This window comes from Telmatherina bonti, assembly GCF_933228915.1.
Source record: "Telmatherina bonti genome assembly, chromosome: 2".
Classification (NCBI taxonomy): Eukaryota; Metazoa; Chordata; class Actinopteri; order Atheriniformes; family Telmatherinidae; genus Telmatherina; species Telmatherina bonti.
In genome coordinates, this window is record NC_136620.1 from 36,042,089 (window position 1) to 36,059,914 (window position 17,826).

At 39.7% G+C, this 17,826-nt stretch overlaps 1 protein-coding gene across 1 annotated transcript in view; it reads left to right on the forward strand.

Moving 5' to 3' along the window:
• The window catches only part of ldlrad3 (low density lipoprotein receptor class A domain containing 3), a 95,124-nt gene that overhangs the window by 22,516 nt on the left and 54,782 nt on the right, over positions 1–17,826 (forward strand). The window contains exon 2 of the mRNA XM_079248254.1: positions 16,184–16,330. Coding sequence (XP_079104380.1) covers positions 16,184–16,330 — 147 coding nt within the window. The remainder of the gene's footprint in view (positions 1–16,183; positions 16,331–17,826) is intronic.

Consider the following 17,826-nt stretch of genomic DNA (forward strand, 5'->3'; position numbering starts at 1 on the left):
AAGTGGTGCAGATATTAAAGGCCATGAACTCTGTTTTAAAATGAAAGCTGCAAGAATACTGATATGCAGATGTCTGGTCAGTTTGAGAGTACCATAATCCTCACAGCTGACAGTCACCGCTTTGATTTCTTCAATACAAATGAGCTAATTGAAAGTTTAAATATGATAAATGGTAAATGTCATGATGGTAGAATTTCCAGCTTGATACTAATGCAAAACTTGGTAATTATTATTGGAGACCATTTTACGAACTACAGGGGTTATAAAGTAGAGGTCTGGAGCCTTAGGTACCTCATGGTTCAATTCGATTATGATTCACATTGCTACAATTCAATTATTAAACAATTATTGGTATTTTCATGCATCTTTCTTCCACATTGAGGGTTTTTTTCTCACTTCGTATCTACTTTACACAACTTTATACTCCATTCAGTATCCATTAATTCAATTAGCCAAACAAATTTATTTACGTGGAAACATGAATAAATCCAACACATATCAAATGTGTTTCATGTTGTCTTTAAATGTTTCCCTGAAATATTCAGGAAGAATGTGTTTACAATAGTTAAAAACAAACAATTTACTGAAATTATATTTACCTGATAAACTGAATAATTAATGTAAAGGTCACTGTATTTTACCCCGATGATTCCACGTCCCATCCTCATCATTAATCCACAGCTGTCTTGTCATTGGCCTGTTAAAAGAACATCATATTTCAAAGGGCTGAGCAATATTAGGAGGATAAAAAAGCACTGCTGACACTCAGTGGTCCCTGCAGAAGGTCACATTGTCTCTAAAGCGGAATGCAAGCGTGTAATATTTCCACAGTAAAAGTATTTTGTGGAGCACTCTCAAAGCTATTTGGTGGATTATCTGATGGCAGCATCCAACGTCTTTTATGTGTTTTTTTAAAGCTGTCGCTCACAAACGGTGAAAAATGAAATTAACACCGAGTTGTCCGGGAAAGTGTTGTTTAGCCGGGGTGTAAAGAATCAACGCCCTTGTGCAGATGTTGGAAATGATCCTGCAGTCTGTGCTCTTATTCTACTTCAACATATTTTGTTTACATTTTTCTGGAGAGAACAGAAGGCTTGTGACAGCCTGCACTGTGACAGGTCTTGTGAGGCAAAACCCACGCGGCTGCTTTTCTTTGTGGTGTGTGTGTGTGTGTGTGTGTGTGTGTGTGTGTGTGTGTGTGTGTGTGTGTGTGTGTGTGTGTGTGTGTGTGTGTGTGTGTGTGTGTGTGTGTGCGTGCATGTGTTGAGATTAATTGCATGAGACCTGTTTTCTGTGTAAAAGACTGAATAACAGCTGTTCCTCAGTGCATATGTAGCTCCGTGAGCTACAGGAGGTCAGAAAACTTGCATTCAAAAGATGCATTTCAGAAAATAAATTCCATTATGATGTAGTGAGAGAGGTCTGATGATGCTCTGATGGCACATTATTTCCCTCGTTTAATATATGGAAAAATGTTGGAAGGTATATTCAGTGGGTTGAAAGATTATAAAAGTTTATTGAGCAGATTGAACTTGATATTGTGTGTTTAATCTTCATCTTGCTTCATATTGCATCCGGCCCTCCCTTGTTGTAACCAGACTTCTTTCGCCGTGGCAACAGATGCAATACGATGAATTAAACTTTGCTTTAGATTCCAGCAGAGATACGAAAAAAAAAAAAAAATAGAAAAGAAGTCTTCGATGAATAATATTTAGTCTAATGTGTGTTCCACACAAACACATGTTTGATAAACTAACGGAAAGGATTGAAGGGCTTTTGCTTCCATGTTTCTCATTAAATATTCCAAACTTTATGAATATGCAAATCTAAAGATGCCTTTAGGCTCAGTGACACGCCGCATCACACCCACAGCTGCAATGTTGGTGGTCGAATCACACTTCAGTCTGAGCACAGCGTCTCAAATCCACTTTTTTTTTTTTATTTCAAAGGCTTAAATTTATCTGCTGTTAATACACATGTGCTACATTTGGTTGTGTTTTCTTTTTTTATTATTGTTTTTTATATTTTTAGTGTTAAATTCAGCAGGGGTAAGTGGGCTGAGAGTCCTATTTTCATTAATCCCCTTTCCTCTGGACCTTTGCATACGCGCTGACATTTTCATATCATTAGTTGTGCAGAAAAGTGTGTGTCTGACTCAGAAAGGACAACACCGCTTTGTGATGGGAATTATTTGAATGCCACATGAAATGAGGAAAGTAAAATATTCCAACACCAGCTACAGATGGAGGAGGATTCTTAAACATAATTTTTTTTCTCTCCAGCAGAAACCACGCGGCCTATATTTAACTTTCTCACTCTCTTTTGCTTTGTGCGTATCTCCCTGGGCTGTGTGTGCATAAATTTACCCTGTTGGATATTAAATGGTTGATAGTGTGAATGTGTTCCAAGTCACACAGAGAAGAAATGTATATCTGAAAAATACTGAAAAAAAAACCAAACAAAAAACCTAAACAAGATCAAGAGTAAGTTGCAAAACACAGCGAGACAGTATGAATTAACAGTCTGTGGAGGGAGTAAAATAATCCTGCCGGCTCAGTGAGGACAGAAACAGCAGAACTAAATGAAAGGACAGGTGTGAATTCTGATACAGGGACACCTTCCTTCCCTCCACAAAGTGGCATGACCACTCATGACAAAGCCTGCAGTGCTTAGAAATCCATAAATCCCAGAATAAGTTGCAACATTGCTTTCTGAAATTGGTAAAAATTGTTTATCAGTGTTGCACTCTGATTGCATCAGCAAGCATCAGTGGCTTGTCACCCTTCAATATATGCACATATTATATCAAGCTGGTTATAAAGCTCCATTATCGAGCTTTGGCACCGAAATTCTTTTTTTTATTTATTTATTTTTTTATTTAGAAACATCTTCTGTAAAGATGAAACACACTTCTTTTTGTCATCAGTTACCTCGTCTGGATTTTCACCTGTCGCTTGAAAATTGCACCAGAGAAAAGCACAGTAAACATCAGTTTACTTTGCATCATCACCAATGCAAGCCATCACGACGATGATGATGAGATAAAATGTTAAAGGTTTCCTACATTTTGGCTTTTATTAGACAGATAAAGGGAAGGCAGAGAGATTGAGATGCAGAGTCACAGAGTGCAGGCCTGACTGGTTAGAAATTAAATCTAGAAGTCAGTTACAACAGGTCTACAAGCCTGCTGGATGCTTGTGGTTGCTTAAACGGACAAAACCAGTACATCATTTCTTTGTCACGTTCATGAAGCCTTAAGCTAATTAGCTGTACACTTAGGATGCATTCATACCAGCCTTTATGACTGAGTTCTAGTCCATTTGCTTAGTATATCCTCTTCATTTGGGGTATTGCAAATGTACAAAATTCAGATTTGGCTCCAGGAATCAGACTCGGATTCTGATGCAGCTTTATATTTAGCTGTTTCGTACCAGAAAGTGAAGTTCTGCATTAACCAGTAGATGAATGACTACTTCTTCGTAGTCAAAAGTGACAAAACTTTGATACATTTTTGTTTAAATTCACAAAGCAGCTGCCTCAGGTACCACTCCTGTACAATCCCTCCGAATAAACTGAATCATCCTCTTTCATTCGGAAAAACATGAATGCTGAAATAGTTCTGTTATCTTGACAAGAGCAAAGCCCACCAAGAAGCTTCTCCTCCTTGTTTACACGGTCTTTTTTACCCCTCGTCTAGTCCTCCTTGCCTCTGCTAACTTCTCCATATAGCTTCATCCAGATTCACAATTAATTAGCTCCTGACAGTGCATGCAAATAAGCTGTTAAGCCCTACCCAGCAGGAAGTCAGGGTTGCTTCCTTCAGTATTCTGTGTGCAACATAAAGGTGGTCTGATCTCACCTTTCTGAGGATGTCTACGCTAGTCAAAAATGTATTCCCACTTACAGCTGATATTTCTCCTGTTTTATGCAACGCATACTAACAAGGTTATGTAAGTGGGGCTTTAATGAGGAGCTGTTGATGAGGCATCCTTGATATTTATGTCTACTATGAATGCTTAATAAATTATCCAATTTACATTCACAAAATGCTTTTTGTTCGTGCGGTTTGAGTGAGTCAAGCGGGCATTATTTGGCCCAAAGGATTTAAGACCCACTGAGCAACTTCTGATTTGCCTGTTTTAAGCTAAACTGCATTAAGTAACTGTTTTCTGATTGTAACTTGTCATCAGTCTCTGACTGCTGTGTGTGATCATGTTGATGTGAACATTTTTGTAACTTGTCCTGCGTTCCTCTCACGGTAAAATCTAATTAGTAGAAAATGAACTGTGGATCTTGCTCAATTAAGCTTTATAGTCAATAGCTCATTTAGTTTTTATTGCCTCGTGACACTAACACATAAAAGGTTATGGAAGCAGTGATACCTCCCCCAAAACAAATGGATTTACAGACCAGAGTCCCTCCTTGAGGCAAAAAAAAGGCTGAAAGAGATGGAGGCTGGTTCCATATTATTCTGCCATGCTGTCCATTTCCATGCATGACTGCCCTTTTCTGTATCTCTCCCCATTAAGGCCTTGCTTACTCTGTTGCTCAGTATCCTGCCTGCCCGTCTAGGGGGGGGCTTTAATTGATGCAAACCAGGTTCTTTACAATTGTGCTTTTTTTCCTGGATAAATAAATGAGCCAAAAGGACAAGGTCTAGAATCCTTCCATCTCTAATTTTGTCTGCCACACACAGACTCATTCAAAATGTCTGTGTGTGGCTTAGATTGTTTAAAAAAAGACAAACCCCCTCCACCCTCTCACCCCCACTGAGACTTAGAGCCTCCAGCTTGTATAGCCACCCCCTTAAGAGTCATGTGTAATTGAAAAAAAGTTTCTATCCTTGAACCCGAAAAGCTATTTTTTATTCAGCACTGGGGTGTATTGATTCACTCCTTACCCTCCAGCTGTGGCAGTCCTTGCTGTCCATGTTTGGACTGATATTACAGGCTGGAATGTTACTTGCCATGCTCTTTTCCAGGCTCAAACACAATTTCATATAATTCACCTGAGATGTTTTTACACAGCCGGCTGTTTTACTGGAGGCATGAAGCTTATGTTTTGGGCTAGCTAATGAGGACGCGAGCTGAACATTTTATTTTTTTATTCTGGGAAAATTCAGCAACTTCCTTTTTATAAACATTTTTTGCAATTCTTCTCCCTCTGTGTTATTTTCACTACTAGTTTATCTCACAAAATAAACAAAGTCAGCCAAAATCAATTCTCTGGTGCTGTTCTCACTTTGAGACTGAACCTTTTATCCAGGGCTAATCAGTGCAGGTCAGAGCTTTCTGAGCTTACTGAGGAACATGGGTTCAAGCAGCAACCACCCAGCCAACACACACCTCAGATTTAGATTTATATCACTGACCTTTCTTGTGCAGAGCACAGGGAATAGAACTTGCTTAGGGTGGCTATAACAAGGGATTCAAGGGCAGAAAATAATGTTAAAGTGCACCTTGTTTTATCACCTCTCAACCATTTTCTTTCATGATTTTCCATGCAACCTACGTTCACCTGTTTTTCTTCCTTTCTGGTTGTTTTTCATCTTTTCTTTCCTCCCCCTTCTTTTCTGTGCAAGGGTTGTCTTTAAATGATACATCCTCTGGTGTTTATTAACTTTTTCTGCCTCCCTCTGTACAGTACCTTTCTTTATCTTCCTGTTGAGTATTGCAGCAACACTTGCTGTTGGGCTTCTAGCAGCAGAACCTGATGGATAGACAACCTTGTAGGGGACGGGGTGTGCCAATTACACACTGTTAAAGATTTGTTCAATTTCCAGTAGTTTCTGTCAGAAGTAATACAAATTTTATTACCAAATTGGTCATCAAATGTTGGAGCAGCATACCAACATTTGATATGAAAATATTCATAAGACCTATAAGGCAGTGGCACATTTGGGTGGCTCGATGGGTCTTTGCATATGCAGAGAATTGCTTAGGGTGTCCCAGTGGTCTCTCAGCTGCCATTTGCAGAATCATGGAAAGGAAAATCTTTGAATGGAAGCTGGAAACTAGCCATTTGTGCACTGGCTTGATTTGTGCTTGTTTAAATGAACAACAGTAGTCAGTTGTACAAAATTAATTAGAACTTAGTACCTACTAATCTTTGCATGTTCATTGCATCCAAACTTCCAATTTCATCAAGGTTTTGCAAACAAAATCACTTTGATTTATTGAGTATCATTTTATATTTAGTGGCATGTAGTGACTTAGTTGCAGATTGTCATAGGCTGGATAGCCTCTGGCTCATGCCTCCCATTTCAGCATGTAAGTGTCCTGTTTGCACTACCTCAATTCCAAAAAACATTGTAAGGCTGTGTAAAATCTGAATAAAAAGAGAACATGATGATTTGCACATCTTTTTAACCCATATTTTTTTTCCTAAAAGACTGTAAAAAACATGTCTGATGTTGAGATTGGGACATATAAAATTTGTTCAAACTACATTGGTTAAAATATAGTTGACTAATAATCCACACTGGAGTACGAATCACAAATCTGGCCAATTTACCAAACAATGGTAAAAAACAGCTTCAAATTTTTTAAAACCTTTGCTTGTTTGATGGTTTTACATGATTTTACAATAACGAACACATAGTAATTTATTTTGAAATTACACATAAATCCACAGAAGCGCTACACTTTGGAATATCTAAGATGGTTAGTTTTTTTTTTTGGAAATGCACTCCTTATAATAACATGGCATGCGTAGCTAGGGCCAAACAAACAGACTATATTTCCTTTATTATAAACCTTTTTTTCTATCCAAGGATTTATAGCTTACAGTCTAATCCTTCCTTGTCTTTTATGATAAATTGGCCATTTTCACAAAGAGACTTTCCTGTATGACTGCAATGAAGACTCCTTCATCATGTTATGTAGCTCGACACTTGCACATACTGACCGAACAGGTATGGCTGGTGACATGGCAGTGTCAGTGTGCTTCCAAAGAGCACTTTGAAGATGTTAAATCAGACAAGTGGCATCACTCCTGGTGTGCAGAACCCTTTCAGCTCTCTCTCACATTCATGGGGAATTGGTGTCTGCTTCAGTTGCTGGTTTAAAGGCACAAAATATTTGACCTTTTTATTCTGCCTTGATACCATTGTAGAGACAATGATAAGGTGCAACAGCCCTGTCTTGAACAGATAGCTGTAAAAGAGGAATTTTTCTATCACTGAAAGAAGAATAAGGGAGCACAGTGTTAAACTTATAACAGGAATGTGCATTGCACATTACCTCGTTACTGCTGATGAAGATCTCACAGTGGCCGAAATCTCCACAGGGTACCACATCTTGATGCGTGTGCAACTTTTACATTGCAGGGGGTTTCTACTGGCTCGTCTTGATTTTCAAGCGATGCGTGTGCATATCCCTTTGCAATCATCTAAAACTTTATTTTAAAGTTAAAACTAAAAATGTGCAAGTAGACGCTGATTAAAAACTGTTATGTGCACGTTTACCTTCTATGTTTTTCCATCTAAATGGAACTTTATTGGACACAGTGGAGGGTTTGAAAGGATGGAGGGCAGGGGGGTTATGGTTCTGGAGAGGCAAAGATAGTGTAGTCAATATTTACTCGGAGTAATTGGTCTCCACTTCCTTCAGCAAAATACAAAGCTGTCCAGCTTCATCCCCTCTTATCTCCTTCTGTTTTCCCTCACACACCCACTGCGTGACCATAGTTGTACACAACAGAGTTTTGCTGCTGTGCTTAATGCCTCCAGCTATCTGCAACATTATGGTTAAAAGTATAGAGGCTGGAGGAATTTAAGTGCAATGCATGCAGACAGTCATGGCCATTAAAACTGTCCGAATTACCTTGGGACTGTTGCAATGCCTAAAGAGAACAGTGTTACTGTTATAGAGCCGCCCATAATGAGCTTGCCACATTTACACTGGCAATGAGTTGGAATTGTTTGTTAACTCAGCAGTAAACCACTGAGAGCTCATTCAAGCCCATTCCTGCATCTACAGTATATAATGACAAGGGCGTTGGAATAGAATGTGTTTTGGTTCCCATAAAATGGGCTCGCAATGTGCCTGCCAAAGGTTTGCCACAGGCAGTGCTTGAGACACTTTGGACAAGATGAGCTGTCTTTCAATCTTCTTTCCTTTTTTCAATTTCTTCTCTTTTCTACTACTTTCGCCCTCTTTGCTCCTTTTTCTTTCTCTGTCTCATACATACCACACACAGTCCCTTCACCATTCATTTATTCCATCAAAGCAACTTACCAATTAACCCACTGTATTGCTCCACCAACTCTTTGAAGTCATTTTACTTAGTTTTCTTCAATGTCTGCGTATCTCAGAATGGACATTTTTGCTGTATTTCATTCTGCAGCACTGAGTGTAAGCATACTACATTTAGGTACATGAGTATGGCTAAAATACACTAAGGGTGCATTCACATCAGGATAGTCCACTAGACTCGATCCGATTGGGGACTTGGCTGAGTTGTAGGGGGGGTTTATCCATTCAGACTAAGATTGCATTCATGCTGCACTTTGGTCAAACACACCAACCCTTTACGATGATATATCCCCATTCCCACCAAAGGTGGCGGTGCACTAGTATTTAGCAAAAGAGAGGACAAGACCCGCATGAAGAAGAAAACTCCATTGCAAGTTAAACATGGAGCACAGAACTATTGCTGTTTTGGGTTTTTTATGTTGTCTTATGCAAGTATACTCCAGAAATACACTGCAACAGTGAACAACAGATGAGGGAGAGGACTCTTAACGTGATTGCTATGTATTTACCCACAATGCAATGCTACATCAAATGCCAGAAGTGGCATTTTTTTGTAGTCCACTTCCTGTATTTGATCTGCTTGAAACATGCTGAGACCTGCGTTTGTAGGCAGACTGAGTCCGCTTCTTTGGTCCAAATCAGAATTAATTTGGCGCTTTCACATTTCCCCAAACAAAGCAGACTTTCCGAGCAAACGGACTCTGATTCGAATCGAAAAGGCTGAAGTGAATGTGCTCTAAGTGTAAGAGATGTTTGTACTGAGGCTTTATCATGATGAATGAACGGATGGGCATCAGTGTTGGTCGGATTTACTCATTTATTGTGTAAAGATGATGAAATCTTAATGGAAATCAGATAATTTGGACACTCCTCCTTTTCATGTAAAACAAGAACAACCGGTGGCCCTGATAATATTGGTGGTCGAATCCTCTCTAACTGCGCTGAACAGTTAGATTCTATTCTTAATTATGTTTTTAATTTTATCATGGTCTCAGATGAAGGTTCCCAACCTGTGGAAAAAATCTATTATAGTTCCTGCTGCCCAATCTAATAACCCAAAATCTTTAAACAATTTCAGGCCCTCAGTCCTGACCTCATTAGTTGTGAAGTCATTTGAAAATCTGATTAAAGCTGAACTCATAAAAACTACTGAACAGTTGACTGACCCACTGCACTTCATCTACAGGACTAAGGAAAGTGTTCAGGATGCCATTTTAACTTGTTTAACTAAATCTACAAGCACCTCCAGGGTTTTAACCTTGAGGGTTAGATTGCTGTTTGTGGGGTTTTCATCCAACTTCAATACTACACTGTCTTAATCCAGAGACTGATCAGCTATTTTGATCTAGAAGGTAGTATTGTTGGCTGGATTTGGACTTTCTGACATGCTGATCACAAAGAGAAAGATCTAATTATCAGTTTTCTGATTTATTTATAATACCTACTGGCTTAACCTAAGGATGCATCCTCTCACCTCTGTTGTTTATGCAATAGTGACAGTTGTAACACAGTTGAAAAGCAGTGCTCGTGAGCCTTATGGACAATAGTCCTGTAGTCGACTGTTTTTTAAATGGTGTTGAGATTCTTTTTATCTTTTAATGTGCCAAAAACAAAGGACATGTTCATAGATTTTAGATGCTCTTGGGTCTCCCCTGACAGTGATTGATGGACAGGATGTAGAGATTTTAAAGTCCTACAGGTATTTAGGAACCATCGTAGACAATAAGCTGATGCTTGAGAGTAAAACTGATATGATCTACAGGAAAAGCCAGCGGCATCTCATTTGACTTTGGAAACGCTCCAAATTCCAGGTTGACTCATCCCTTATGTGCATGTTTTATCCTTTTAAAAAGTCTGTCATTACCTTTTCCTTCGTTAGTTGGTTCAAATCACTGTAGGTAAAACAGAAACATCTACCCAATAAGATGTTGGATATCAGCTTTAAAGACTTTCAGACTTAAAGAACTTTTGCCATTTTCCCCGTCATGCTCTCCCTCTTGTTTGCTAATTCAGCATCCATCTTGCATCCTACCTGACCTGTTAGCGCTCTCCAGCCAGCAAAAGATGATCTTACGATTACCTATTTAGTCCCTATCACTCTTTTATTCTTCTTGCATTTCTTTGCTGAATCAGTGACATTGTGTGTCCAAAACAGCCAGTGTGTTTTCTAGCTTAAAGCAAAACTCTGCTGCAACGTCATGCAGTATCCCGGATAAAAATGTTGCACAGTGCAGTTTCTCAGCCTCGCTACTGGCCAGCAGCAGCCCCAGAAATGCACGCCATAGATGTCACTGTGTCATCGAGCAAGTCTGGGACGCAGAGTTTTATGGTCATATATACATCTTTAAAATAACCGGCATTGTTCAGAAAATTTTATAAGACTTGTACTGCTAACAATTGTGTGAGAAAGCAGAAGACTCCTCTGATCCTCTCCATCAACAGTTTTAGTTTCACGTCTTAGACTTCCATTAGCTAAAACAAACAGATGCAAGCATGCTTTTATCCTTTCCAAACTCCAGGAGGAGAAGATGGTTTACTTAGTTTTGTTGTTAAATCCTTTGTTTTTACATTTGGTGTGACATCTGATTTCTTTGATCAATATTTTTATCTATTTTTTTAACCTTACTAATTTAATATTTTTATTTTTATTCAGCTATGTTAATTTTTCCTATTAGGGACTAAATGGATTCATTTAAATGATAAATTGAACTCAATTTCTATCAGTTACATTCAGTGCAAAATGAAGAATTTGTATCAAAAAGGTGAGAAAACAACTCATGATTCAGCTTAGTAATGAGATAAGTATTCACTGGTGCAGTTAATGCTTTAAGTAGTTAGCCTTCTTTCATATAACCTTGTATTTTAATGTACTTAACATTTTTCAACTCAATTTGTTTTGTTATGAGCTACAGCTTTTTCTGGCTCACACACCCCCTCATATTGTTATGTCTGCGTCCCCCTTCACATTGATTTCTTTCTAGTCCGTGCCAGGTTTTGTTAATCCTTTAGTCAGAAGGATATGACCAAAGAAAGATTAGAGGGAAACGTGAAGTGAGGCTGGGAAGATATTGATGTGCTTTGTTAAAAAGATAAAAAAATGACATTGGGAACTTTTCTCACTTTTAATACCTGAATGGATGGTTGTTACGGGCAAGTATATTGAATTTATGAGCCGTAAATTGCTATCTGTTATAATCTTAATTTAAAAAACGACTCAATTCAACAAAAAGAAATGAAATATAGCTGACAGTAGCTGTAATGTGTGAATCATCGTAGCATTGCTTCTCCAACATATAATAAAGAATTAATTTTAAGTTGAGACTGTGCTTTGCTTGCACTAAATGAGTTTTTGCAATTTTATTCCACTCCTGATGTGCAGTGCGTTGGCACAAAAAATAATCTGAACTTGAATCTTTGAACTTTCACTAAAAGGAAGGCCCAATCTCACCAAATTGACCTCTGTCTTTCCAAAAACCAACACGAGGCCAAAGAACCATCAGCCAACACAAAAAAAACACAGCCCACAGCTCTCACTGTTCCTCCCATTTCTGAGACTGCTCCCTTATGGCAACAAAGCACTGAAACATTTCATCTGGCTTTTCTGTAGTCCCAATGGAGAGAGGCTGCTGAGCCATATTTAACCCTTCAGTCACCTGGTTTGGATGAAGTTCAGTGTATGACTAACAGCAAACAAAATCAGAATCATATGCATGGTTTTTTTAAATGTAATGTATTTACACTGTTTTAGACATATTGAACATTTATGCTTCATGCAGAAGTCAAACACTCAGACAGACAGACAGACAGACAGGTCCCTCCATCTCCTGCGTCTGTTATGCATGTAATTCATGTTTTTAAGAAAAATAAGCAATACTGCTGGAAATCGTAGGGGGACTGTTTAGTTGTATAGCTGACATGCAACAAGCAAAAGGAACAAACCAAAGAAGGAGAAAAGAAACAAGAAGATGACGACACAAAAACCAGCAAAAAAAAAAACATGTGAAGAAGAAGTCGCAAAAGTTCCGAAAAACCTCAACAATTGTAGACGAGGTGGGGGCATTTAAAGACCTGTGACATCACTCATAGGTTTTTGAAGAGCTGAATTGAAGCTCGGTGGGCGGTTCCTACCATCGCCATCTTGGTAGAGGCATGCGCGTCATCTCACCCAGAAAATACAAATATGGGCAAAGAGGTGGAGCCAAGAGGGGGGGCTGTGAGTGTCATGGTGGATGATTGACATAGAGCGAACTCCGAGCTTTCTGTAGCTAAGAGCTAACCGAGCTAACCCGAAGAGGAGCTAACCAGCTAACGGAGGTAAGCGGGCTAAAGCTAAGTCACCTAGTTAACCGGCTAAAAACCGCGGTTGTTCTACGTTCTTCTTACTTGAAGCTGGAGATTGGTACCTGTCAATCAAAAGGACAGGCCCTTAAATATGACAAACTTTGAGATTAAATTACTTTTAAACGGGCGAATTAGAGAAAAAAATTCCCCCCTGTCACTGTGCAGAACTCCATTGGCTGCTGGATCTGATTAAAGTGAGCCAGGTGTATCGGAAAAGGGATACACTGAAAACCTGCAGGGCATCAGCCTCCGTGGACTGACTTTGGACATCGCTCCATGGAGGAATGAGGGTGGAGATGTATGAACATTTCAAAAGGAGAGTCCAATTTACCTACATAGGGGAGAGTAAATGGGCCTTCAGAACCATAGAAGAGTCCCAGTGGTTTCCTGAATCTGCTTACCCCCATCTTTTTAGAATATCAAAGTAAGGTCCTGTCTGCATGAAACACTCTGCATAATCTGTGAAACACCAGGTGAAAATACTGCAAAGCAAGCACAATTAGCCTACTGTGTCTTAGTTTTGTGACAGCAGTAGTGCTTTCATTTATTCATTATCCAAACCGCTTAGGCCAGTGAAGAGTCGCGGGGAAGCCGGAGCCTATCCCAGCAGTCTCCGGGCGAAAGGCGACAGCAGTAGTTAATATCACAATTCAAAGAGATAAATAATGACAAAAAATCATAATTGAAATTCTTTTCTGCCTTCATAGATTACAAGAGGCTTTTCTCTTTATCCTCTCACTGTCTTTTTTTCTGTATTGCAAGAGACAAAATAGGGCTTTGCATCATCCCCTCAGAGGATCAGAAGTTTCTAGAACCTGCTGTGGGAACAGGACGGCAGGGGTGGAATGATGCAAAAGCTGATTATTTCATCTTGGCACTTACTCTGGAGATGACAGCTTCTGCTATGTAAATATCAACTTACAGAGGTGACAATGTGAGCTCAAACGTCAAAGTTTTCTGTCTTCATTGATTTGTTTTATTTGGAAGTCATAGCTACATTTAATTTCTTTGCAGCTCAGTCTGTCATGATTATAAACTTTCAGTTTTACTGTTGATTATTACAAATAGTATAAATTGTTAAACTGTTATTTATGTATTATTACTAAACTGTTGAACTAGCTCATATTGGAATATTAGTGGTGAAATATTAAAAAGCGATTACCTTGCGATAAACTGTAGATGTCGTTAAACCGCAGCAATTGCTGAAAGTATGAAAATAGCTTGTTAGTTTTATAGCATCTCTACATAAGTTTCCAATCTTAAATCTCTCGTGTTTCTGACTCATTTTAATATCTTTTATTATGCACATTCCTGTGGCCATCGTTGCCCTGCAGCATTGCGTTCCAGCTCAGAGCGCCATGTGACAGTTGCATTTTGCTTAACCGCACTGCGTCTCACACCAGCAATTGGATCAACACACTGGCTGTTTTGGATGCACACCATGGCTGAATCAGCAAAGAAATCCAAGAGGGCTTTATTGGAAGAAGCAAGTGAAAGAAATAGATTGACTAAATAAGAGATAAAAGTCAACATCAGACTGGCTTTACTGGTTGGAGAGAAAGCTCAGAGAAGAGACCGAATGCCAGACTGATGCGTGATTAGCTTTCAGTAGGTGACGCCAAAGAGCAGAAATCTGCCAGATGTTAGTAGTGCTGATTTCACCAGCTACTTTTCTGCATGATGATAGCAACAAGGTGACTATGTAGTGATTGTGACTAGCAGATGCACATGCCTGTGTTGAAAGTTTAGCGTGAGCATGGACATCTGGTAGCTAGTTAAACTGCACAACAGGATTTTCATAATTTAGTGCTGCAGGGAGTCAGTAGTAAAACAGCTGAGCTTGAAAGGTGGCATTTAAACTTCAGGAACGATAGTGTTCTGTGCTCATGGGTAAAGGTTCAACAGTGAGGAACAAACTCCACCTAAAAATTCTGGAACAATTTTAGATCAGTGATCATTGATTTAAAATTTAAGACTTTGAAGATCCCACCATCTACATAAGGGGTGTCCGGTTCTGGTCCTCAAGGGCCAGAATCCTGCTGGTCTTCAACGTATCCCTGTAAGCAAGGTGTGTTGGAGCTGTATACACTGAAAACCTGCAGGACAGCTGCCTTCAAAGCAGACTTTGGACACCCCAGATCTATAGTGTGCAATATTATCAAAAGATGCAGAGAATCAGGAGGAATCTCTGCGCATCTGGGACAAGGCTGAAGGTAAAATCAGGGCACTTGTGATCTCTAGGCCTTGAATAGGAACAGGAAATCACTGCATGGGCATAGTTACACTTCCAGAAATGCCTGTCAACACAGTTCACCGTGCAGATTAAAGCTTTATTTTCATTCAATGAAGCCACATGTGAACATGAGGGGGAAGACGTTGCATTTTTCAGCCATGCAGTGTGAAACCACATCCATACCTTCATACCTTCAGACGAGTTCAGGTGCAGAATGTTCCTCTAGCTGCAACATTGTTCAAACAGCAAGCGCAAAAAGAAGTGGATTACTTTATTGTTGTGGTTTGCTTCATCTGTTTGCGTATTTCAGACATTGACTGGAACCGTTTCACAGGAGAGAAATAAGTTTAGCAGATGACAAAATTCTGTTTTCCATCACAGAGTTGCTCAAACAGTTTATCTCTATTTTCACGCAGAATGCTGTAAAGATGTCATGCATGAGAGCTTGCTGATACGTTTAGGCCCTGAATGCAGCATGTTTCTCATCTGCATGTTCATAATGAGAAATAACACCTCATAACATGTACAACATGCAGAGGAGCCATGCATTTGCTCAGGATTGGCTGCATTTGTGTCGTGACGGGCAATATTTTAAGTTTCTGAAGGGACTGGGAAATGGTTTTGTTTCGTGAACCAGTCAGCCTTTGTTGTGGTGAACCTCACCATCACTGAAGGTGATCAGGCCTGGAAACCTTGTCATCATGGCAGGTGCACCTTCTGTGTCTTTTCAAGTGTTATGAAATGGCCCCACCAGCTGAGCTCCGTCTGAACACAGCAGAACAAGTGCTCTCTGGTCCAGCCAGGAATCCTTATTACTGCCACATAGTTGTGTTTACGAGCTCAGCCGCTCACCACGTAGTGTCAAACCTCAGCCAAAAGGCCGTGTTTCACATTCCAGCCCATTATGTTGCAGCTGCACTGCGTCGACTGGATATGCTCTTACCTTGTTATGTATGTGTGTGAATGCGTGTGTGTGTGTGTGTGCAGCCATGGATCTATGTTTGAGGTATAAATATGTGCTTTGTTTGGATATGAGCATTCCTTGCTGTTTGTGTCCTCATCTTTGCTATTATGATCTTGCTTTGCCTCAAACTGGTGATTTCGCCCACAATGCTGTTAGTACTGAATGGCCTCCTCAGTTTTAGCAGTCATGAGATTTTCCTCGATCTGCTCATAGAGTGATGTTACTTGTTAAAATAGGACAAGCAACAAAGAATAAAGGTAATAAAGGCTGTCCGTTTTCGCTGTGGTAATGAATAGTGCTTCAATGAGAGAGCTTGACTATGGGATTTGTAGAACAGGGTGAGGAGATTGTAACAGTTTTTCTGTTTCCTTTCCTGTCCTCCTGAATCAGAGGGCCAGCTGCTTCCTGGGAATAACTTCACCACGGAGTGCAACATCCCTGGAAACTTCATGTGTGGCGATGGGAAGTGTGTACCAGGCGGCTGGCAGTGTGACGGATTACCCGACTGCTTTGACAAAAGCGACGAGAAAGGCTGTCGTAAGTTCAACTTCGGAGTCTATTATCAAATCTCATTTTAGGCCCTCCAGCTCCGCCTTAAAGCAGTGAAACCAGATTGCCTGTTTAGAGTCACATTATGTTCTCTCAACTCCTGAACTCTTATTACTATACAGAGTTGCAGATTTATTTCTTGTCCCTTACTTGTCCACGGAGCCATGAGGCCCAGTTAAAGCTAGTTTTCTTCAAACCTAAATGAACCCCTTTCTCATTCCTGAACACCCCCCTTGCATTCACCCTCCTTTTTTTTCCTTCATCCTCTCTGCCCCACTTTAACAGCAGGGCAAAATTTAATACCATGAAAGCAAAGGCAGATTACTTCTGTGTGCAGGAATAGCACCACAGACATAATTCTATTGTAAGACTAGAGTAATAGTTCATTTTGATCCTCACATTTAGTTGGCTTTGATCTTCCTGGTCTGCTGCACCTCCCTCTCTCCCTCCCATCCCGGCCAGAACTCCACAAAAAGATGGGACTGATGATAAAGATTGACTTTCATCAACCGCTATATCATCACATGCTAAAATAAAGAAAAATTCAACATTAAACATCTGCAGCTCATCCATAATGCTGCTGGTAGACCTTTAACTAGAACTAAGAGGTCTGAACACATCACACCAGTTTTAACATCTTTATACTGGTTTCCAGTCAGTCACAACATAGACTTTAAAACCCTGCTGATTGTTTACAAATCCCAGACTGGTTCTGGACCAGAATACATCTGGGATGTGTTCAGAGAATATAAACCAAGCAGAGCTCTTCAATTCAGAGACTCAGGTCAACTAGTCCAGACCAGAGTCCAGACCAGAGTCCAGACCAGAGTCCAGACCAGAGTCCAGAGTAAACATGGAGAAGCAGCATTTAACTGTTCTGCTGCAAACAAGTGGAACAAACTGCTAGTGGAGATTAAACTCTCACCAAATGTAGAAACTTTTAAATCCAGGTTAAAAACATTTCTTTTCTCACGTGCCTATGCATGAAAACTGCACAGTAACTTTGAATTAATTCTGCTTTTAATAATTTTAATATAATTTATGATTTTATTGTGATTTTCCTATTTGTCTTTTCTTTTATGCTTTTTTTCTGTAATTCTTTTAACGTTTCATGTAAAGCACTTGGAATTGTCTTGTACATGAAAGGTGCTTTACAAATAAACTTGCCTTGCCTTGCTGTATCCATCCATCTGAAAGTCTCACACTCATGTTTCCACTCCTCCAATCGCCTTCCCAACTTCTTTCTTCTGATGATGTTTGGCTTGTAATTTGCTCCATGTTAGCTTGTTTTTTGTTATATTTTTTTAAACCCAGAAACCTCTTCATGCAGTGGTTTTTATACATTTCTCTGACCCGTTTTATTCTCGGCTGGAAAAGCCGGATACGGTTCGTCTTCCATTCTGTCATTTTTTCCCCACTTTTTTGCCTTCTTCCCCCTCGAGCAATCACTTCTCCCACTATCGCTTCTCGCTGGCAGCTCAGGG